At 36.8% G+C, this 23255-nt stretch overlaps 1 protein-coding gene and 1 long non-coding RNA gene across 7 annotated transcripts in view; one reads left to right on the plus strand and one right to left on the minus strand.

The window, feature by feature from the left end:
• The window catches only part of LOC105479493 (adhesion G protein-coupled receptor B3), a 735858-nt gene that overhangs the window by 409449 nt on the left and 303154 nt on the right, over positions 1-23255 (minus strand). For all 4 annotated transcript variants that reach the window (XM_071095963.1, XM_011737487.3, XM_071095965.1 and 1 more), the window contains 4 exons: positions 20454-20618; positions 19785-19949; positions 2041-2142; positions 1564-1670 (listed from right to left, as the gene is read on the minus strand). In XM_071095963.1, coding sequence (XP_070952064.1) covers positions 1564-1670; positions 2041-2142; positions 19785-19949; positions 20454-20618 — 539 coding nt within the window. The remainder of the gene's footprint in view (positions 1-1563; positions 1671-2040; positions 2143-19784; positions 19950-20453; positions 20619-23255) is intronic.
• Positions 8618-23255, plus strand: part of LOC105479492 (uncharacterized) — a 143404-nt gene continuing 128766 nt past the window's right edge. For all 3 annotated transcript variants that reach the window (XR_011622954.1, XR_985931.3, XR_985930.3), the window contains exon 1: positions 8618-8755. This is a non-coding gene — a long non-coding RNA (uncharacterized lncRNA). The remainder of the gene's footprint in view (positions 8756-23255) is intronic.

Raw genomic sequence — 23255 nt, forward strand, 5'->3', positions numbered from 1 at the left:
ATATATAGAAATTAGCCAAGTAATCATCAATTACTGCTATACACATATCTGTAGCAATGGCCCTTGAACAACACAGGTTTGAACTGTGCAGTCCACTTATGTGCAGATTTTGTACTGCCTGTGCCACTCCTGAGCCTGCAAGACCAACCCCTCCTCTTTCTCCTTCTCAGCCTAAAGATAACGAGGATGAAGACTTTTATGATAATCTACTTCCACTATTCAAGCAAATATATCTTCTTTATGATTTTCTTAATAACATTTTCTTTTCTTTAGCTTACTTTATTGTAAAAATACAGTACAAAATATATGTAACATATGAAATATGTGTTAATAAACTGTTTTTGTTATCAGTGAGCCTTCCTTACTGGTCAAGAACAGGCTATTAGTAAATTTGAAGGGAGTCAAAAGTTACATACAGATTTTCGACTGCCCTGGCGGTTGGTGCCCCTAACTGCCACATTATTTAAGGGTCAACTGTATATAGCTATACATAAGTATATATAATGACAGAAATAATGCTCTAGAGAGTTAAATAATGATAAATTTAACTCCAAGTTTCGTAAGTAAACATGCTGTGCAGAATTTGACTTTCAGATTTTAAAAAATGCATTTCTTTGGTTTTCTGATAATGAAACAAATACTCATTCTATTAGTTGATAGGGGTTGTTACTGTATAAGCTATTTCTTCATCCACAAGAATACTCTTTAGGATTCTTAAAAAAGTTTTGTATATTTTTGAGTGACAGTAAGAACCGTAAAAGAAAACATACGCACAACAAAACATAAAGGCATTTAAGTAAACATCACTCCTGCCAAGATTCAACTTCCCAGTTGGCTCATGTTCATATTTTGTTCTACACCCCACAGTGTTTACTCATGTATGAAGACCCTCTTGCCTGTCAGTATGAAATGACAACAGTCTGCAGTAATGACAATGACTTGTACTTGTAAAATACTAGGCAAAATGTAACTGTGCTCAAAATATTCATGCATCATACTCTGTGAATAAGTCAATGATATGTGGGAAAAGAAGAGCTATTTTCGGAAAATTTGGCCCATGTAATCTTTTGGGAGTAATTAAGTTTCTCTGGTGCAATAACACTGTCATTTATTTTAATGTCTTAATCTCAAACTGCAGTGAACAATTTGATAGCTAAGTGACATAGCTTTACTATTGTCCAACTACTGAAAATTTAAATAATTTAATTTTAAAATGTATGATATTTTAAAATAAATATTTAACACAGACTTAAGCCAATCACAATGCATATGTTTAATTTTTATAGGTAAAACTGAATAACAGATTTTGCTCAGGCCTTTACCCCACTAGACAAGGGATTCTTTCATTTAAACAGCAGGATCCATAAAAACCCATGTCCTAGGAACAAAACAATTTAGCACCGACTTATAAAAATTAGCTTTCTATCACATGGCTTTCTCCTTCAGGCATTTCTTTCTTAGAGATGTTACTGATTTGATTGTACAGCAGAAGGTTAAATTCTCACACCATGATCATTAGCAAAAAATAAACAGAGCAAGTACTAAAGCTGGCTTTGCACCTACTGAATGCTGCAAGTGTCTGTACTCATTTGATATGCATCTTGCAAAGCTCGGCTGTTCCCAGAAGGCCACTCCATGAAGACTGAGAGAGCAGCGTCTGCTAGTGGTGCCTGCGTGTCACAAAGAACAGAGAGAAGCTTTATAATAGGGATGCTTGAAGGCATCACACATAGTTGGGAATCAGGCTAAAAATTAAGTTTGTACTTTTTTTCTTTAAAAAACATGCACATGAAATTGATATTTTGATTATTTCTTATAATGCATATTAGTCTCACTGAGAAACAATTACACTAGCAATATTTTCTACATCTTTTCATTGGCTTCATTTATGAAGCACTTCACCAAAATTGTTTCATTATTTGCTTATCGGACAGACTTATTTATGGATATAAGACAAAAACATGACTTCATAAACCAACACCGCACGCTGTTCTTGGATGGGGATTATCATTAGGGTCGGGGTGGATCATCCTACTGTACCTGTGGCATTCAGGGGACATTGATTGAATGCCAAGTCGCCTGCTGGAGTCCTTTTCCACACCATCGACATCAGATAATCCTCAGGGCATATTTCATAAGGTGCTGCAATTTTAAACAAAGGGACTTGAAGGTCAGTAGTGTTTAAAAAATTTTGGCAAGAAACAATTTTCAAAGGCACCTCTCTAACTGCAGAGCTCCTTAGTTTTCCTTTTTTTTTTTTCTTTTTTAAGAGATGGGGTCTCACTCTGTTGCCCAGACTGGAGTGCACTGGCATAATCCTAGCTCACTGTGTAGCCTCAAACGACTGGGCTCAAGCCATCCTCCCTCCTGAGCCTCTTGAGTAACTAGGACTACAGGCATGTGTTGCCACATCTGGTTGATTTTTTCTTTTAATTCTACGTAGAGACAGGGTCTCCTTACGCTGCCAGGCTCACCTTGAGCTTCTCCCAAAGTGCTCGGATTATAGAAGTGAGCCACCATGCACGTCCTCTTTCATTTTCTTTAATGTATGTTGTTTACTGAAATGTTAGTGGCATAAACATAGACAAAAACCCATCAGATTTCCTTTTTGTATCTACAAAATATTTACAGAATTGTAATTTCTTTTTAAACTGCTTACTGTGCAGACTATTTATAGAGGTCATTTGGATTTGCCTACAAGTTGAACATATTCAGGCATATCAATATTTATAATATTTTAGGATGTTACACAAAAAAGTGACTTCCAACACATCAAAAGGCATATTAAAATTATTAACTCTTAAATGTCAAAAATAAGCATAAAGAGTAAAAATATATAACTTTTTACTTCTTCAACTAAAAGCGATGATAGCAGTAAAAATATACCAATTTAATCTTTTTGTCATATTATATTCAAAATCTCAATTTAATTGTTGAACAAGAAAATTAAAAATAACATCAAAAATGACAAATGTATAACTGAAATATAATGAAATGCAAAATAGTAGTGAAAGAATGACGTCTATCTATATTGTGTTAAAAGCGACATCTTGTTCCCATATGAAAGAATATTAGTCCCTTCTCTAGACACACACAATGTTGTGCTTTTTATACAACGTTGCCACTTACACGTTCATATATCAGTCTTCACTATTTGCTAGGGATCTCGTTTAGGTCTACTCTCCTCTGGATCACTTGTACCTAACGGTGTGTTTGCCGCATGAAGTTGCTCAAAATTGAATAAATAAATAAATGAATATATGCTTTATAAATACCTTGATAAATAAGTGAGGATCTTAAAATACTAAGTACATAAATAAATACAGGAGTGTGATTTCCTGAGAGAAACATCTTCTTTGCCGAATAATATAATATTTAATCCATGATAATCATTGTTCTACTGATGCCAATTCCACTCCAGAATTTACGAACTCATTAAATTACCTTATAGTTACTAGTAGGGGGAAGATGCAAGTTGACAAATTAAATCTTGAAATAATATTTTAAAAAATAATTACCCAAGATAAGATGAATGGTTTGAACCCATGGGGATTACAAAGCTGAGAGTGTCACTGAAGATCACCTATTCCATCTCCTTCCTTTTTACAGATGAAGGCACCAAGCCCCAAAAAGAGGCAGCTTGTCTAAGGTGACAGAGCTGGTGGAGGTGTCAGCAGGACTGGATCCTAGAATCCACACTCCTCAGTCATCTTCCTTTTCCGTTTCCCACATATCCTCTTCACGACTTTGAATTATCTAAGATAGTCCTCTCCCTCTGAGTATATATAAATATATATTCATTTATTTATTCTAGGTTCCCATTAAAACACATAGGTGATGTTTTCAATTTGTGTCTTCTTTGCTTGGTGGAGGGTTTAGCAGTCAATTCAACCTTCAGCAGCCCCATTTTCATTAGCTGTCTCCTCCTAACCTTACCATTGATCTGCCAACAAACCTCATCTTAGTCTCACACAGTCTGGGCCTTGTCTGTACCACTATATTTTGACTTTTCTCACCTTCGTGGAAATACTTTCTTCAGCATCTTAAGCCTTTCTCCAACACTCCTCCACCAATCCCTCAGAGCATTCTTTCTTTGTTTCCTTCTCTGTGTACTTCTCAGAGTCATTCATAACTTACTTTTTCCTTATGTTAAATGTTTTTCTTGGATAATTTAAAACATATTAATAATAGTAATATAATCAAATTAGTATTCATTGAGCCCTTTTGGAGAGCTTTACATGCATGGACACATTTGCTCTCTCCCAACTACATACGAGTTAGCACCTATGAGTTAGAGGTGACTCTTATCCTTCTTTATCACATGGGGAAACAGAAGCACAGAGAAGCAAATGAACTATTTTTCTTCCTCAAATTCCAAACTTTATTACATATTGAATCCAGAGGAGAAACTGAATGCAGGAGGGGGAGGTTGGATGGGGAGGAGTCATTTTGCCAGGTGCTCCAAACCTTCCCCACTGGGGAGTCTAGCCATGCCCTCCTGGCTCCATCAAAGCACCTGGGCTGTTAAATAGGGTAGGAGAGCTGTGCTGAGGTTGGCAAGGCCCTTTCCTAGGACACAAGAACTGGATTTGTCACAGTTTAGCTTGGGAATGGTGGTGATGAATAGGAGAGGACTCATCATAAATCAAAAATATAAAATAATAAAATAAAACTAATCACAAAAAAATCTACAACTCAAGTGAAGGTAGGGGCGGCCTCTAGTTAGGACTAACTCCCTCAATATCTTGGGAATAGAAACAACAGGAAAATAAATTAAGAGATACAGCAGCCACCAGTAGCGAAGCACCAGTAACCACCCATTCCCACACTGGTCCCGAAGGTTAGCAAGCCAGAGCTACTTCACTGCCTGTTGCATCTGTGCCCCACCCTTTGGAGAGCACATGCTACTGGCCCTGCTGCCCCATCCCGCTTCCCACCAGTGGGCCACGGAGGTCCTTGGAAGTGTCTCCTAAGGAGAGCAGCAGCAATGTCAGGAAGCAAAGGCAAGGCCCAGAGACCAGACAGTGGTGAGGGAAGGTACTGTTACAAAACTCGTGGTGGCCAGATTAATGCCAATAAAGGGGAATCAGTGGAAAAGAAGAAAAGTTAGTAAATGTTGGAGCCTCAATAAGTACGTAATCAATTGGTTTCTGATCCCAACCTTTGCTTGTTATATGGCAGTCATGCCTGGACACATGCCCTCTACTTCCACTATGTATTAGGAACATATACAGTCATCCCTGTCATCTATGGGGGATTTGTTCCAGGATCTCCTGCAGATAAGAACATTCACTGATGCTCAACTCCCTGATATAAAATGGTATAGTATTTGCATGTAACTGATGCTGTTTCTCCTGTATACAGTTAATCCTTGAACAACACAGGTTTGAGCTGCATGGGTCCACCTATATGTGGATTTTTTTTTTTCAACTAAACACTTATTAAAAATACGATATTGGCAGGATGTGAGACCCGCATCTAAGAAGGGCAGACTTTTCCAACACACAGGTTCTGCAGGGTGATCTGCAAGACTTGAGTAGACAGGATTTTAGTAGACACAGGGTCCTGGAACCAAGGTATGACTGTACCATAAGACATCTCTATACCATTTGTAATACTTAATCCAATGTAAATGCTATATAAATAGTTGCTATAATGTATTGCTTAGGAAATAATAAGAAAAAATTTGTACATGTTCAATATAGACATCATTTTTTTTCTGAATATTTTTGATTTGTGGTTGGTTCAATCCACAGAGATGAAACCCATGAATACTGACAATCAACTATTTGTGTTTCTTTGGTTCAGATATCTTTCTTGGGTTTTGGCTGGCATAGCCAGTTTTTGAGAGGCATTTTTTACTTGGCTATTCCAAAGAAATCTCAAGTGAAGCTGCTCACACTTCAATTCCCAACATTATTCTCCACAATGCTGCTTGTTTCCTCTCCTTGCATTTCCTAACACTGCTAATGGTACTACAATCTTGTCCCCATAACTAAAACAATCAGATCCATCTTCTAGTCATCCTTATCTTACTTTTAACCTTCCCTGATTTTACCTTCACCATTCACCCAGGCATTCATTCTGTCCTGGTTAAATTAGGGGAACAACCTCATTGGTTATTTCATGCACTTACCTGACATGCGCTGGGCCCACGTGCTAGGCTACATTTTTACCTAATACATGCTGTTAATGTAATATGTGCTAGGCCCTGCTTTAGAAAGAACCAATGGTGAATAAGAAAAGCAGTCTGGGCTGGGCACAGTGGCTCACGCCTATAATCCCAGAAGTTTGGGAGGCTGAGGTGGGCGGATCACGAGGTCAGGAGTTCGAGACCAGCCTGGTGAAACCCCGTCTCTACTAAAAATACAACAATTAGCTGGGCGTGGTGGCATACACCTGTAGTCCCAGCAACTCTGGAGGCTGAGGCAGAAGAATCGCTTGAACCCAGGAAGCAGGGTTTGCAGTGAGCCAAGATCGCGTCACTGCACTCCTGCCTGGACGACAGAGTGAGACTCTTTCAAAAAAAAAAAAAAAAGAAAGAAAGAAAGAATAAAGGAAAAGCAGTCTATCTAGTCATTCTTTTAGTCAAAGGGAGGAGGCAGAGGTGAAACAAACAATTACTTGAGTGCAATTGGGATGAGCACTTCAAACAGTAAGTACAGGGTGCTGTTTTAATCTAAAAACTGAAGAATTAAGGAAGGCTTCCTGGAGAAAGTGACCTATAATTAAAACTGGCAGTGTGAGGTACAATAAATGCTCCAGGAAGAGAAAACAGTTTGTGCAAAGGCCTTGAAGCAAGGAAGAGCTTGGGGCATTGAGTTCAGCAGGGCTGGAAAGAGAAGAGTAAGGCCAAGTGTAATGGTCTGGTGAGACAGGCCATGATTAGAGCCTATAAGGCCGCATGGGCAGCCATTGCAGGGTTCTAAACAAGTGACATGATTCAATTTAAAATTTTAAGATCAGTGTGCCTTCTGTGGGTAGAACAGATGGCCAACGCCGTGGAGGAGACCAATGCAGTGCTTCAACCCTGAAACACTGATGGCTTTAGGTAGGATGATTAGACTAAAGATGAGAAAAATTGGTGGATACAAGGTAAATTGAGGAGGTAGACAAAACTATGCGGGAATTTAGGAAAACACATGGGTCAAGGATGATGCTTGCTTTCTGAGCTGAGGAGCTGGGTAGTAAGTGGTGCTAATCTCCTCCATCTGCCCCCTTAATTCAATTTTCATGCCACATCAAAAGAGTAATCTCTAAGAAAAAGTTTAATCCCATAATTTTCTGCTTAAAAACCTCCCATGCTTCTCCAGTACTGACAGGATAACATGGAAAGAACTGAGATAACTGTGCTCAGTGTGATGCAAAGGCCCTGCTCGTAAGGGGCCTAGCCTACCATTCCCATCATGGCTCATATTTACTCTCCTATGCAGCAGCCACACAGTTAATTTTTCTGAATATTTTTGATCTGTGTTTGGTTCAATCCACAGAGGTGAAACCCATGGATACTCTTCTTATTTTGAGGGGTAAAATTCCCATTTATCCTTAAAATTCTGCATAAATGATGTATTCTCCAATAACCCTTTCCTAATATCTCAGTCATTGAATATATGAGTATTATAGCTCTTCTCAGAACAGATTGAAAATACTTGGATACATCTGTGAATCTCCCTGATTCCCCAATGTTGCTTTTTAGGAGACTAGCCATGTTTTAATTTATCTTTTTAATCTGTTGTAATGAACTCCAGTGGTATCTAGTGTATAATAGGTGTTCAAAACACTTTCATTAAATACATCACTTTTACTGGGGAAATAACACACCAGCGCTGTCCAATAAAACTTTTGCAATGATAGAAATGTTTTCTATTTTCACTGTCCAGTATGGTAGGTGCTAGGAAAATGTGCCTCGTGCAATTGAGAAGTGAATTTTGGATTTTAATTTTAATTAATGTACATTTAAATTAAAATAACTACTATGTTGGACAGTACTGTAATAAATGATATTCATGTTTCTATAAATGCCAACCAAAAACTATTACAGAATACTAAAAGAAGGAAAATTAGAACAAATGTTAAAGTTCAAAAAATACATCATGAATAGGTTACTACATAATTGAATTCTAGATACAATGACTAGTCCGTTTTTAATAACGACATGGCAGTAGTTAATCTAATCTGACTGCCACATTTGATTATTCTTTTTGTTCCATCTATATATCCCACTTCTGTTCATTATCTCCTTCATTATCTCTTCATTTATAATCTTTCACGTTCATTTCACTTGTACTGTCTTTTTGGTTTTCAATGCTTTGAAATTCAAATTTCCTTTACTTCCATTGGTGAACTTTGAAATACATTTCATAAAACCTGTTGCTATAGCTGAATACTAGATTTCCTGATTCAGTCGTGACATAAGAAAACTAAGATTCAGTTTGTCTCATGAACTTTTTCATTTTCCTGTGGGGGTATCAGAAAGTTTTTCACATTTAGTATTATTCTGGCAGAAGGTACTTCCTTGCTCCCTGCCCCTCCCCCATGGTCAACCGCGTGGTCAGAAAATGTGGTCATTGCAAATCTTAGCCACTAGATGGCACTGGTGAGCCAGTAGGGTGAAACGTTTACTGGGCCGACTGCGGAATTTGATGGGTTCAAAATTAAGGTGGGGAGTAACAGTAAATATGTGAAATAAGTCAACGCTTGATTTTTTTTTTTTTAAGGCAACTAGTTGGGGAAAAATAAAACGTCCTCTTTTCATGTAAGTACAATGTTTAATGATTAAACTAGCGTCAGTTACAGCTTGCCTCTCCTCTCCCCTGCTCCACTTTCACAGCTTCCCACCAGCTGCGCAGCCTTCTCCACCCTTCTTCAGTGTTACAGGCTGACTGCAATCTCAGAGCTTGTGCGCAGGTTCTTTCTGCCTAGACCATCCCCTGCCTCCCCCTCTCAAACACGTCTGCATGACTCATGTCTTTCTAGCCTTCAATCTTTTCTCAAACCTCACATTCTTAGACCCCACTGACTGCCCCTCAAACACTCTCATCCCTTTCTCTGCTTTATCTTTCTCCAAAGCACTTGCCTGTCACCTTGTAACATCTATACATGTTTTCAGCTGATTTATTTTTCTCTTTTGGCTAGATGTTTTTGAATTACCCTATTTTTTAAGATCACAGAGAATGAAGATGATTTTGCAAAAATACTGTAGACATTGTGTGTGGGGCGGGGTTGAAGGTGGGGGTGGATCCTCTAGCAGTAGATAGCCCGTGTCCAGTTAGGAGCAGAAAGACAGGGAGGTTAGCTACTACAGTTGCCTTAAAAATTAGTCAAAAGAGGTTTCCAGGGTCTCATGTAATGACTAAGTTTGGCCTTGGAGGGCTATATCTGACTTAGTAAGAGCCTATAGGACCTTTTTTCAGAATCCCCCAATGTGCCCTACACACGTCCTCACTCTGGTTAAGGAAGAAGCTGGTTAAATAGTTGCTTTCCTTTGACCAACCACATCTTTCAATTACTGAATTTTACCTTCTTAGTGACTAACAGTTTGGTCTACCTACAAACAGACAAACAAAATGAAAAGCAAAAATCAATAATTTTTTAAACCTAAATATGTCAACAACTTTTCGTTTTGTTCCATAGTAAATTTATGAAGCCTTGGAGTCATTGTGCTTCTTGGAGACAGAAACACACTACGCAAATTATTATTATTATTATTATTATTAATTTGTTTTTAAAGGAAGATAGCAGGGGAATCATAGATTCACAGTTGCAAACTGGTCCAGGGTTTTCAGCTTTTTAGTAGTAATGTCAAATAACCCAGCTGCTTTAAATATTTTATCAAAGGTGACTTGGCATTCTTTGAAGAGTCTATCTCAGAAAATAGGTCCATTTATGCTTATAACAAAAGCAATATAGCTTAGACATTAAAATAACAATTTATTTTCTCTCACCTCATCTTTATGAATTTCCCAGTAGTGGGATCTTTGTAGGTGCTTCTCAGTGCCACTTACAGAATTCCTTCATTCAACAAATATTTGCTGGGTACCCATCATATCCCAGTTACCTTGTTAAATACTACACATAGAAAAGGCTAAGTAAGAATAGTCAATGTCTCTTGACTCCTAAAATTGTCATAAAGATAATAATTTGAGAAATTACAGTACACAGGATGCCCACTCTAAGATGGGAAGCCCTGACTGCTCTGGGAGTACCTTAGGGAAGAGTGTGTCAGTGGAAGATTTCCAGAGGGATGTCCAGGTTAAGGTGTAAAGGAGAAGCAGGAGTTCACCAATGAAGAAGGGGAGAATGTGTCATGGGACCCACATGTGGGAAGATCCAGGGAGCAAAGTGACCTGGGAATAACCAAGAAGGTGATCGTTTCAGAAAGGGTAAAGTGTAAAGTTGGGGATAAGTAGAGGTGGGCGATTGCAGGAGGAGGAGGAGTAATATATGATGAGGTAAGCAAGGATCTTGACTTTATATTAGGGGCAAGGGAAATTTATGACAATGTTTTAAATGCTTGCTATGCCTGCAGTTTGGAGAAAGGATTGAAGGACAGAGAGTTGAAGATAGGGAAGCCTACCACAATCTAAATGATGTAACTAGGGAAGGGATGAAGAATCAGAGGATGTAGATTAATTCAAAATTTAGGAGGTAGAATGGGCTCAGCACTATGGCTGATTGTATGTAAGAGGTGAGGAGGATAAAGAAATAAAAGACAGAACTCAGGTTTCCAGGAAGGATATCTTATGGCTAGCTAGATCCTGAACTATAACATATGAGGAAGAGATGACTTGGGAGAGGATATGCTGAAAATAGTTTTGAGTTTGACATATCTAGGCACATATAGGTATTACAAAAAAGTTAATTGATACATATGATGGAATCAAATCTCCAGAAGAAAACAAGCTAGAGATAGAGATTTGTTTTGATTATTTTTCTGTTTAATGGCACCTCTGTGTGTTTTGTAAATTAGAAAATAAATAACTAGCTGAGGTTACTCTCTGGACTCAACATAAAAACATATGATTGTGCAGCAATAGGAAGGATTCTCTTTTTATGCCTTAGCTGAAAGGAATAGTAACTTTGTTCATCAGCTCAAAGATCTCACTGTTTGCTATTACTAGTGCAAAGATACAAAAATCCATTTGTAAGATACAACGGTACTTGACGTCACAAGTATGTAGTTAGCATGCCTCCTTAAAGTAAGGTAGCAATTACCTAGTGATTCGTTGTTCATCTGTCTATTCAAACTGATTTTCTGACTCTTAAAAATAGCAGAAATGATATAGGGCTTAAATCAATTTGGTGTGGAAAATGAGTTTTCACCCCATATGCTAGAATTTCAGCATTAAAAAGAAATTTATTCTAAACTATAGAGTTGACATACACACACAAAAAGAAAAACATGTACTACTCAAGACCCCACATTTCAAAATTCACTTGTTGCCAATTCATGAATTCTTGTGTTTGGGGAATTCTCTGTGCTGGAGGATGCAGAGGAAAATAAGACGGACCCAGTGTCTGTGCTCAATGACTTACAGCTCTAATTTCCAAGGTGGAACCTACTGCTGCTGCTAAGGTCTGTGGGAAAAAGAAGAGTGTTTATGAAGTGTGTTTCATAACAGCATTCCTCATATAGAAAATGGTTTTAATCTGTCTCACATTGAAACAACATACAATTATATCAGCAATATTTACATAACAGTATGAGTTAGTTTTCTTACTGTGTTATATATTTTAATTCATGGGATTCTTATAACCTTGTGAAGTGAACAGAATTGTTATTCTCATTTTAAACATGAGGAAGTCAAGACAGAAAAGTGTTTAGTGTTTAGCCTGAGGCCACTAAGCTAGGAGATGATGGACCTATGGTCAAATAGCTGAGTCCATTCTCAGAGAAGTTTACCTCTTCTTTAAGAAGAGGAGTTTTTTTATTGTTATGGTGGTAAACAAGTTATTTATACATTTTGGAAAAATTTGTTTTTAAGTCTGGAAGTTAGCAAACCACGAACTTTCAATTTATTAGCAAATGATATATATTGCAGATTGTTTAAGTACCTGGTGAACAGTGTTTTATATACATACTCATAAGCAAATTCTGTATTATTATTGTGTAATTTTATATTTAAACTTAGCAGACAAGATCACTCTAGTTTCAACCTGAAAACAAAGTTAATTTAAAAATTAGCTAACTAACTTTGAGGAATAACTCTAAAAAGCTATTTACTAACTTTTAGTTATACTGAATTTTATACTGGGGTAGGCTCAACATTTTGCTGGAAAGTTGTGTTTACTAAGTGTCTTTGTTACCTTAGGGACAGCCAAAGATGACAGTGAGTCTTAGCCTTCTCTAGGTCATAGCACATGTAGAAATGATAGTATCTGGAGGCACACTGGGAGAAGTAGGCAAGGCTACTGAACACTGGAGACCACGGAGACCACTAGCCACAGTCTCCTGCCTTGTCAGTTGCTCTGAGGCTTTAGGAACCACTATTTGGGCGCAGTTGGGACCAATCCTCCCATGACACGGCAGAACTGCCTTGAGAAGCTCTGGCTTAAAATAATAAGCTGGGCTGAGATTTGGGGAAACTGAACAACTTGCTACAGAAACATATTTTTCCTACCTCCCACATCTCAATTACTTATTTCCAAAGAAAGAGGAATCATACCACAATTTATAACTACAAAATAAAAAATCATATATGTGATAGAAATGCTCTTCCAGTAAATTAGTCCATTGAACAGACTTTCGAAAGACTGAAAAGTCATGAAGTATAAGGCATTAACATCAGAGTCATCACAAACTTTTTATTCATATGCTTTTATATAAATGTTTTCATTAGTTATAGCTTTTATGATATGAAATAAAAACATTCAAAAGGGCTTGACCTATTATATTTAACTAGGCTCAGTGAAGAACCAGGAATTCAGAAGACTGAGAACAGATAGTTCATCTGCAGTGAGCTGGAATTTCAACAGATATCATCATATAATAATAATAATAATATATAATCAGGAAATATCAAACAAATGTATAGGGGTTCAAAGAAGAAAGAACACTTATGAGATTGTGGGAGAAAGAATTATTAGGAGAGCAGACATCTCTTAATGGATGGGCTCCCAAATTCTCCTATATCAACAGATGAGGATAAGGGAGGGGACAGAGACATTAGGGGAGCCCAAGTGAATAACAGTGCAAACAGCACCATAAGGGGAGAATATGCACCCTTGCATCCAGAAACCAGAGGCTGCATCTGCTTGATTCTATTACATATGAACAAATGTATATTAAAATATGTATCATAAATGAGTAGAATGAGATAACATTGGAAAGCTAGTGAAGCTGACAGAAGTATTAGAATCTCAGGGATCCCAGTAGGATGACATTTGGCCAGTAATGAAAAGCCACGGAAGTTTTTTGAGCAAGCGAGTCATAAGAACAAGGCTATAAAGAAGAGAGAATAATCAGATAAATCTGTGTAGAAGAGATTAGAGAAGGCAGGTGTTGTAATAATATGAGTAACAGACAGAGTACATGAACTGCCGCTTGATGATCCTAATTAGCTCCAGCATTACATCCTGGAAATAGTCTTCTGCAGCACATATTACTATCCCTATTTTATAAATGAGGACACCAAGGCCCAAGTAGGTACTTTGTTGGACTCCATAGTTCAGGCTCTTTCTGCTGCACTGCTCCTTCCTTCCTGGAAGCTGGTGGCGCAGGAAGTGAAAGCAGGGCCACTGAGAGAAATACCATGATGGACTCCACCTAGAACAGGGATTGCTAGAATGAGGAATCACTCCAGGTGACACCGAGGATCTGGTGGTCAGAGAAGAAGTTTCCCCAGTCACCTAGAGTCTGAATGGAGTCCCAGGTAGGAAAGGAATATCAGGTTTTGTGAGTGATCGGGCATAAAGGTAGATTCGTGGGCGTTGCTCACAGAGGCTACAGTTGGTGAGAAAGAGATCAACCAAAGAGGAGAGTGCTGGGGCAGAGTCTTAGGTCATTCATATGTCAGGATACACAAGGTGAGAAAAGTGTTGATGAGAAACATCAAAGACCAACATTCAGATTTAGTGTCTCGGTAAACATTAAGCTCAAAAAAGGTTTAAAAATAATTTTAAATCTCTTAATTTAAAATAATTGTTAAACAGTTCCTAAAGTTTATTTTTTCCCAGAAAAAATGGTGTGGGATGAAAAACATAAATAAAAATACAGTAAAAGGTGGTTCTTAAATTTTTCTTTTCAATTTGAGAATGATCAGCATGCTGTTAAATATTCCTAAATTGAACAAGGTAGGGTAATATAAGATTACAGAAAATTGCTTTTTAAGCAATTCATGGCAGAAACTGTGAGAGTTTTATCAAAGTCTCATCTGAAGAATATCTGATAAAATGAATTGTGACAATAAGTATCTCCATAGCAACAGGTTTGAATAATAGACATCTGGTATACATACTGTATCCACAGTAGTACTATCTGTTATTAATTCTTTTAGATCTCAGCGGTTCTTCCCCAAGTCTGCCCATAAAATTCAGCTTGCTTTGCTGCAGAACTGTAGACGAAAATAGGTGGTAAAACTCATCCTTTTTGAGAGGATTGGATACTATTTTAGGTATTTATTAAAAGCAACAGGTGGTCTCTCTCAGCTGTGGGGTATCTTCAAGTTCTAATTCATTTTCCTACTTTTTACTATTTATCTGAAGTGACTTGGCAAGAACAAATAGAACATTTAATATTAAAGAAGTCAATAACTAGTGCCACCTACTGTCACCATTAAACTCAGTGGTTGGTTTTAGGTGAACAACTGGTGTGGACACTTGCGTAGGACCTAATTTGCTATTCCCCAAAATATGCAGTCAAAACATTAGCTTTAACCTTTTGAAGAACGCAACAGATAACATAATTCCTTAAAGAATATACAGATAACATCTGAAAGCAGAAAATAGTATAAATTCCAATGGAACAGGAGCTTTAAAAAGTACTATTTGTGCTTAATTAAACTTGGTTTGAAATGAAAAAGGTAAAGCAGGTGTCAATTTGTATGCAAATATTTCATTATGCAGTAGTGTATTTTCTCTTTAGAAAAGAAATGCAAATTTTATACTGACATATTTGGGTTTCTAATAATGATTACATTCAGTCTTAAAATTGAGTGGTTCAATAGTTTAGAAAAGTCTAACTTATCAAACTTGTTAAACTTGTCTCAAAGACAAAAATATTTGTATCAATAGTGATTAGTTCACTATTCTACTAACTGGGACTTGAGGAGAAAATAAGTCAAAGTGAGCTAAGAACTCATCTTCTTCCATGACACCATCCCCACACCAAGTATTTTATACCTGTATGTGTAAATATTAGCTAATTAGCTAATACCCATGGAGGATAAGAGGCAGGGGAAATATACTGCTCAGGAAGAGAGATGCTGGGGCTGGCAATGTCAAGACTGCAGATCCGTGTCTTGGCAGTGCCTGGTTTTACATCAGACTTATTCAAATGATACCCAAGTTGTTTCTCCTGCTCTTCGTAGTACAGGAAAAATGAGGATTGGAGAACTGAGAGTTGGAGAATGACTAAACCATCTTTTTTTTTTTTGTGCACAACAGCTGGTTAATAGTCCTATTTTTCTTTAAATGACTTCTGTAAAGAGATCTTATTTTGGCTGAAACATGAGGTGGCTAGAGGCACTCAAAATGAATTGTGTTTTCATTATCAACCAATTCCAGAAAGAATCCCTCATTATTTATGAAAAAGGATGACAAAAATAAAATTTTGCAATTTTGTTGAAGTGGTATTTCAACTTTCTCCCATGGAACAGAGGTAGAGGACTGTATTCCACTTCTTTGTTAATTTTATCACCTTATCATTATTATTTTTACTAGAAGTTAGTGCAACCCAAAGAATGATTTGCAGACCAGCATCTTCAGCATCACTTGAGACCTTCGTAGAAATGCAAATTCTCAGGCCCATTCAAGACCTACTGAGTCAGAATAGCTGGGAGGTCTGGCTCAGGAATCTGTGTTTTAACAAGCTCTCTGGGTGATTCCTATGTACACTGAGGTTTGGGAAGCACTGCTTTGAACAATGAGGGAGGCACTCAAAAAAAGACAGGAGTGCAAACTAGGCAAGCTTTGTGCTTCTTCTTTGCTACTGAAGCTAAGTTAAAAGACAATTACTCAGAAACCAAAGGAAGACTCTCCTGGTCTCCTGAGAAGACATGATCCTATCAGAGAGCAAACTGACAGAAATAAGGAACCGTCACTTCCAGAATCACATTTCTCCTCAGCAGGGTGGGGATGGGGATCACATTTGCTGTATTATAGGGCACCAAATCCTAATACAAATGTATTACAGTGTTCAAAACAAATTTTGCATTACCAACACTACTGCTGCCCTCCTTTAGTATGAATATTTATAAATAAACAACACAATAATTCCTACATTTCTGGTCTAAGTTGCCAATACTGTATACACTGATGATATGGCTGTCTTACTTCACAAGTGTTTATCAGCACATTCAACCTGGAGGCTTCACCCACCATTTACAGACAAAGCAACTGTGGTTCTGAGAAGGAAATTTTATGTATAAATAAAGTGTAATTTTTACTCGTAAATGGTAGGTTCCAACTTAGCAGTTAATGACTAAAGAGTCATGATCCTAGAATTGGAGTTATAGAAGTAGCAAGCCCTTCTCCTAAGAACAGGGCAAAGTGCTTCCTAGGAAGCTAGAAGGTAAACTTAGGACAATCCAGCAGTAACACTTGCTTTCTGAATATTATTAACCAGGAGAATACTGGGGTGAAAATCAAATTAAAAACCTAAAAAATATTATGTATGACATTGTAACAATTAAAAAAATTAGGAGAGCTATTACCATCCTACCATTTAAACCTTCAAAAGCCTGAGGATATATAATGAGACTGAGATAAATGAAACCATTATCTGGTGAGTCTGACCGATTTAAAAATTGGACCACTTATTATCTCCCCTGTAGCTATTCTATTTCCCAACTAGCATTATTTTAAAAAAATATTTTTTTCATTTCTACAATTATTTTTTATGAAAACAAAAGAAATATTTTTTTGTGGTCAATGATGATATTTTTAATACTTATTTTATCTATCTACCAGCAAAGAAATATCCTAATCTTGAGGGGAAAATAGTTTTATTTTTCATTTTTAGTAGACATCATAACAGCTTTTGATTAGATCCAGATGATTAATCATTATTTTCATTAATTATTCAGACAAAGATGTTCATATATTATATTTCTCCTTCCTGACAACAAAGGACCTCTTAGCAAACTTGATTAATTTGTTTTGACTCCAAATTAAGGGAAGTGTAAAATAAATAGTTGTTGTTTTCAGCAACTTGAAGAAATATTAAGAATGAATAGACTAAAAATAATACTAGAAAAAGCATATTGTTTAAAAAAATTGTTGAAACTTTGTTGTTAACACAAAGATGCCTTAGAAAATGTTATGGTAATTTGAAAGTTTTCTCAATGTATATTGTCAATCTGCACATAAAAAAGTTAAATAATTAATATAAAAGAAAAACCCCTTTTGTAAATTAAAAAAATTCTCTAAGCAAAGCAGAGGTATTTTTGAAATTAACAGTCATACACAATTTCTGATGAACAATGCAATTTTTGTTTATATAAATGCACCAGACTAGGATATATTCAAAAGCTTGGTGTATACATATATATTTATTTATATTTATTTGCCCCTGTATAAGTAGTGATGTTTAAATTATTTAGCTGATTCAAGAATTCTTTTTAATCATGAAAATGGTATCTATATGCTTGTAAGTAATTTGTGGTTCTTTTCATATCATATAATTGACAAGCATAAAATGAAAATGTTAATAATACCAAAAATGTATAGTGTTTATACTTTTTTTTTTTTTAGTTTTATGTGATTTTTTTTAACCTGCCTTAAGTCATGAAAGCTAGCAAACAAGCCCAGCAAATAAGGTACACTGTCTTTTCATAAATAGATCTGTAAAATGTTTTTCAAACAGCAGGTGGCAATCTCTGTAAATTTGATTGCAGCAGGACTATCTTGGCTCTATATATGCAGATGAAAGACAGTTTTAAAAGACCAGTTAAGAACTGTGGTATGCTTAGACTGATTTAGATAACATCAAATATTGAAGGGGTTGATTTAATTATGCTTACTATTCTGTGAAATTTCTCCCTAGGCAAAATAAATGTTTTTGTTTAATACATCTTAATTCCTCTTACGCAGCACTGGAGGAATTTCACAGTGCTAATCTGAATAGGTATTATCCTCTTAATAATCCTGCATGCTGGTTACTTCTTATATTGAATTCATATGGCCTTAAGAATTAGCAAACCTAATTTTAGTTTTTGTTTTTGTTTTTTTTTTTTGAGATGGAGTCTTGCTCTGTCGCCCAGGCTGAAGTGCAGTAGTGCAATCGCGGCTCACCGCAACCTCTGCCTCCTGGGTTCAAGCTATTCTCCTTCCTCAGCCTCCTGGGTAGCTGGGATTATAGGTGCATGCCACCACAGCTGGCTCATTTTTGTATTTTTAGTAGAGACGGGGTTTCACCACATTGGCAAGTCTGTTCTCGAACTCCTGACCTCAGGTAATTCATCTGCCTCGGTCTCCCAAAGTGCTGGAATTACAGATGTGAGCCACCATGACTGGCCCTAATTTTAGATCTTTTTAAAGCCCCCCCAAAACTCCAACTGACATATTGTTATTACTAAAATCCAGTTCTGTTGTTATTCTTAGTGTTGTACTGTGAGAAGTCTTTATGATTCTAACTATGGAAAAATACAAAGCTTTGACTCCTGGATATCTCTTAGAATCCCTTGGTTTTTCTAAGTTGAAACAATCATGTGAGATAAAAGCAGAAATTCATAGCATTCTGAACTGAAAAGGAACCTCAAAGATCCCACAACCAGCTGTACTCACTACCCCCAGGAATCAGACAGCCGGAGAGATCAGTTAGCTTGCTCACAGAGTTACTAGCAGCAACAGGACTCTAAGTGGGTCTTCAAATTCTCTAGGTTCAGCACGTTGACACTGTATTGTCAAGTTTGAAAATTCTGTCCTATCACATCTTTGGTATGTTTATAGTATTTTCCTTAGGATATCATTATAAAATCCTGACTTTCACTTACTTACTGAGTCCTCAGTGTGTCAATAATATTTTAATGGAATGTACCATGATTAGGAAGGAGTTTTTGTTCTAAATGATCCTGTAAAATATGTGCTGTATAATCTGGGCAGTTTCTGGCCTTTCATTATTTTCTCTGCTTATATGTAAAATCTTTTAATGTAGCAGGACTTTCATTTTTTCATTAGCATTAAGACTTTATACTTTCATTTTTTTAAAATGCATTCCTCATAGGAATTTCCTTTACCAGTGAAAAATGGGGCAAAGGCAAGTAAATGTAGATAACCAAGGTCACACATCAAGGTGAGAGTGATTAGCAACAGAACTTAAAAGCATCTGAATGTCAGCGACACTTCTTTATCTTCTCATTCATTTCTTATGTCTTTACATTTCCAGTACATGTATCCCAAGGCAACTTGTTTTGTATTCTCCACAAACAAATATTTCACGTGGAACAATTCTATGACACATAAACAGGGAATGCCCCACATAGTAGAGAAAAAAGTAAATTGCCACCTATCATTAGTAGTCCTTTAGTTGAGGAAGTATGACCCTTAACCAATGACAATATTTTTAAATCTTTTTTTTTTTCAGGTTACAAAATGTTTCTTTTGAGATAATTTGGGTTCATTCTCACCAGGGCATCGCTGCTCACTGCATCTTCTCACTTCTTCACCCGTTCCTTCACATTGCTGCCCTGTTATCACTGCACCCTGACAGGTCCTTATTCGCCTTTCCCAGCCACCATCACAGGACTTGGAACAACCACTCCAATGGCCCCACTGATTCCACTGACCATTGGCTGAAAGAAATGTTTCATGGTCAATGTCAGTCGTCTACCACACACTGCTTTAAAAATTTTAAAATCTGAGAATGTTACTACTCCTTTCCATTTTTGTTAATCTACCACACACTGCTTTAAAAATTTTAAAATCTGAGAATGTTACTACCCCTTTCCATTTTTGTTAATGTACCACTGTGAATAAACTTTATTCAAATATTTAACTTACAGGTCCTATATAGAGCATTGAGATGAACAGTGTAAAAAAGTGTAAAAAGTGCAAGCTCAGTGCTAAACTTCCTCAAATGTATTCATAGTTCATCTCCTGAATTTTACTACTTTACTAGCACGGCATACAGTAGAATAAATTCTGGTATAATTGGCTTCATTAATAAACACACACACACACACACACATATATATACTGATTATCTTATTTCATAGTTCTGGCATAGTTCTGACATATTTTATAATGTGCCCTTTATACGGTACGAGTGCCCATTATATGCAGGAATCAAGCCCTACCTGTACATTCAGGGTTGTAGCACTCTCTGCTTTCTGCCCATGGCCCTCTGCATTCGGAGCCTCCATGGGCAGCTGCAGTGCACTGCCGGCTTCTCTGCTGAGTCCCATTCGAGCATGTTACTGAGCACTGGCTCCATGAACTCCACTCTTGCCACTGTCCATCAACTACCAAAGCAGAAAAAGAGACAGTATAAGGATATCTTCCAATAGGAGAGGCTGTACAGAAAGTACCTGGTGAAACCACCCTTGAAGACGAACACCTATCAATGGACTATGAATTAATACAATGGAAGGTCATACCAGCATGAGATTTTATTAACTCCCCAAATATTATTACCTTATTTTCCCACTTTTATTTTCTTTTATATATCCAGCATATCTTTTTTGTTTCGTTTTGTTTTGGAGATGGAGTCTTGCTCTGTTGCCCAGGCTGGAGTATAATGGCACGATCTCAGCTCACTGCAACCTCTGCCTCCGGGTTCTAGCAATTCTCCTGCCTCAGCCTCCCAAGTAGCTGGAATTTACAGGTGCCCACCACCACATCCCAGAATAATTTTTGTATTTTTAGTAGAGATGGGGTTTTACCATGTTGGTCAGGCTGGTCTCAAACTCCTAATGTTAGGTGATCCACCCACCTCGGCCTCCCAAAGTGCTGGAATTACAGGCGTGAGCCACTATGCCAGACCTCCAATATATCTTTTGATTCACTTATTTCTTCAAAAATATTTATTGATCACTCAAACATGCAACACATTGTGCTAGGAGATGGGGTACACAAAACAGTGAACAAACTAAATACTGAGCAAGACCTTATCGAGCTCATGTTTTAGAGAAAGAACCCCTAGAAATAAACCAGAAATTGCATGCTAGATAAATCAATTACATGGCAGTGTTGCAAAGGATAGTTTCAGGACATTGTGAGATAAGACTTGGGAAGGTCCAGAGAGTCTTCCTTGACAAACTGAAGCTTCAGGCAAGCCTTGAAGGATAATGAGAAAATACTTAGCATAAAGGTATGTTCCATGCAGGGGAATATACAAAGGTCTTTGGAAGAAGAATCATGGGCATTTCCAGGAACTGGAAGAAGGTCATTGTGAAAGGCATCTAGCGTGCTGGGTGAAGAGAGATTGCAGAAGTTTTAAAAAAGAGAGAGGCTAGATTTTGCAAAACTTTCATCAGCTGTGTTAAGGATTTTGAGTATTATTCTCAGATGTTTAAGAAGCCATTGAACAATTTAAATAATAAATTATATTATCAGATCTAGCGTAGGATTGAGGGCAAATTACAGAAGTTGGGAAGGATCTGAGTTGTGATGATTCAGCAGTGCAGATGCAATGTCTGGGAGAGATTAGAAAGTTACTAGGAACGGGTGGTGAGAAGAAACTGAAGAACTGGCCATGGGAGCTGAAGCAAAGAGAGGATCCAGGTGACTCTTAGATGGCTGTTTTCTGGTGACTGGAATTTAATATAGACTGCTGAGTTTGATTTATCTTTGGGAGATTCAAATTGAGATTCATGTATTCATTCATTCAAATAACTTTTGAGAATCTATTAGTCATCAGACACTGTGATAGGTGTTAAGAAGATACACAGAAATAAAAGAATATAAATCCTAACCTCAAAAATTTTATAACTTAGGACATTCTGCATGCAAGCAAATAAATAAATACATAAATAAAAGTTTAAAGACAATACCATGTTAACATGAAACATGAAGTATTTAGGCTTCAGAGGACATACTGCATCTGTTGGGGATGTAATTATAATAGACATAGAGTGCTGAGTTATGGATAATTTAGACCAAGTCAGCATTGACAAAGGCATAATCCCATATGCCACAAAATAGAAATGAGCAAAGGATTTAACCAAAAATACTTTCCGGATTAGAATGTGCAAACTAGCACGTAAATGTTATAAATGCATCAGTTTATGGATGTCTACTTTTTTCCAATATCAGTTCATGGTTCTTAGTCAATTTGATCACACGTGAAAGAGAATTCACCACAAATCCAAAGTTTCAAAATAAGCTAATATTGCTATGAAAATCCATCCAAATAAACAAGAAAGCCTGGCAGAATATAATAATTACCTTCAACCTAACTTCAAGCCTTACATGTAGGTATTAAAAAGAGGTTGTTTAATAGGTATCTAGCTGTACTTAATAAACCCTTTATGAGATTTTATAAAAATCACAAAATGTCAATTTAATCATTCCATTAATGTAATTTTAGCATCTCACTTTATTAAAAGTACCTGATACAATCATATTGGCCATGTAGTCCATTTTCCAGACTAAATAGAAAATTCTAGTGAAGCAATAGGATATTATAAATTATCTATTTCTCCTCTATTTTAGCTTTAAACATGAGTGCATTTTTCATTTCAGAATTTTTCTATTCAAAGATAACATTTATTGAGCTTGCAGTATGAAGCCTCACCATCCTAAGCATTCTGAGAAGGGTTTATAAAAAGAGATTCATGCCCTACGCCTTACAATCTATTTGGCAAAAGGATGTAGTTATGCACACTATTGAGAACATTCAGAAAGAAAGCAGCACATTAACAAAGGTGAATTAGGTGCTGCTAAGCTAATCTTAGTGCTTAGTGACTAGAATAAAGGACTTTGTGATGTCCTTAAGTATTCTGGCTTAAGGTAAATTTTGATTATGATTTATTATGAAAGCAATAGTTATATGCTTTCTGGCAAAGAGAGGAAAAGACTGTCTGGCAAAGATGTGATGTCTAGAATAAGCAAGTCAAATGTGGAAATCAGAGAGAAAACAATTTGGCAGGGGACTGTAT

The sequence above is a fragment of the Macaca nemestrina genome, chromosome 5 (genome assembly GCF_043159975.1).
Source record: "Macaca nemestrina isolate mMacNem1 chromosome 5, mMacNem.hap1, whole genome shotgun sequence".
Taxonomy (NCBI): Eukaryota; Metazoa; Chordata; class Mammalia; order Primates; family Cercopithecidae; genus Macaca; species Macaca nemestrina.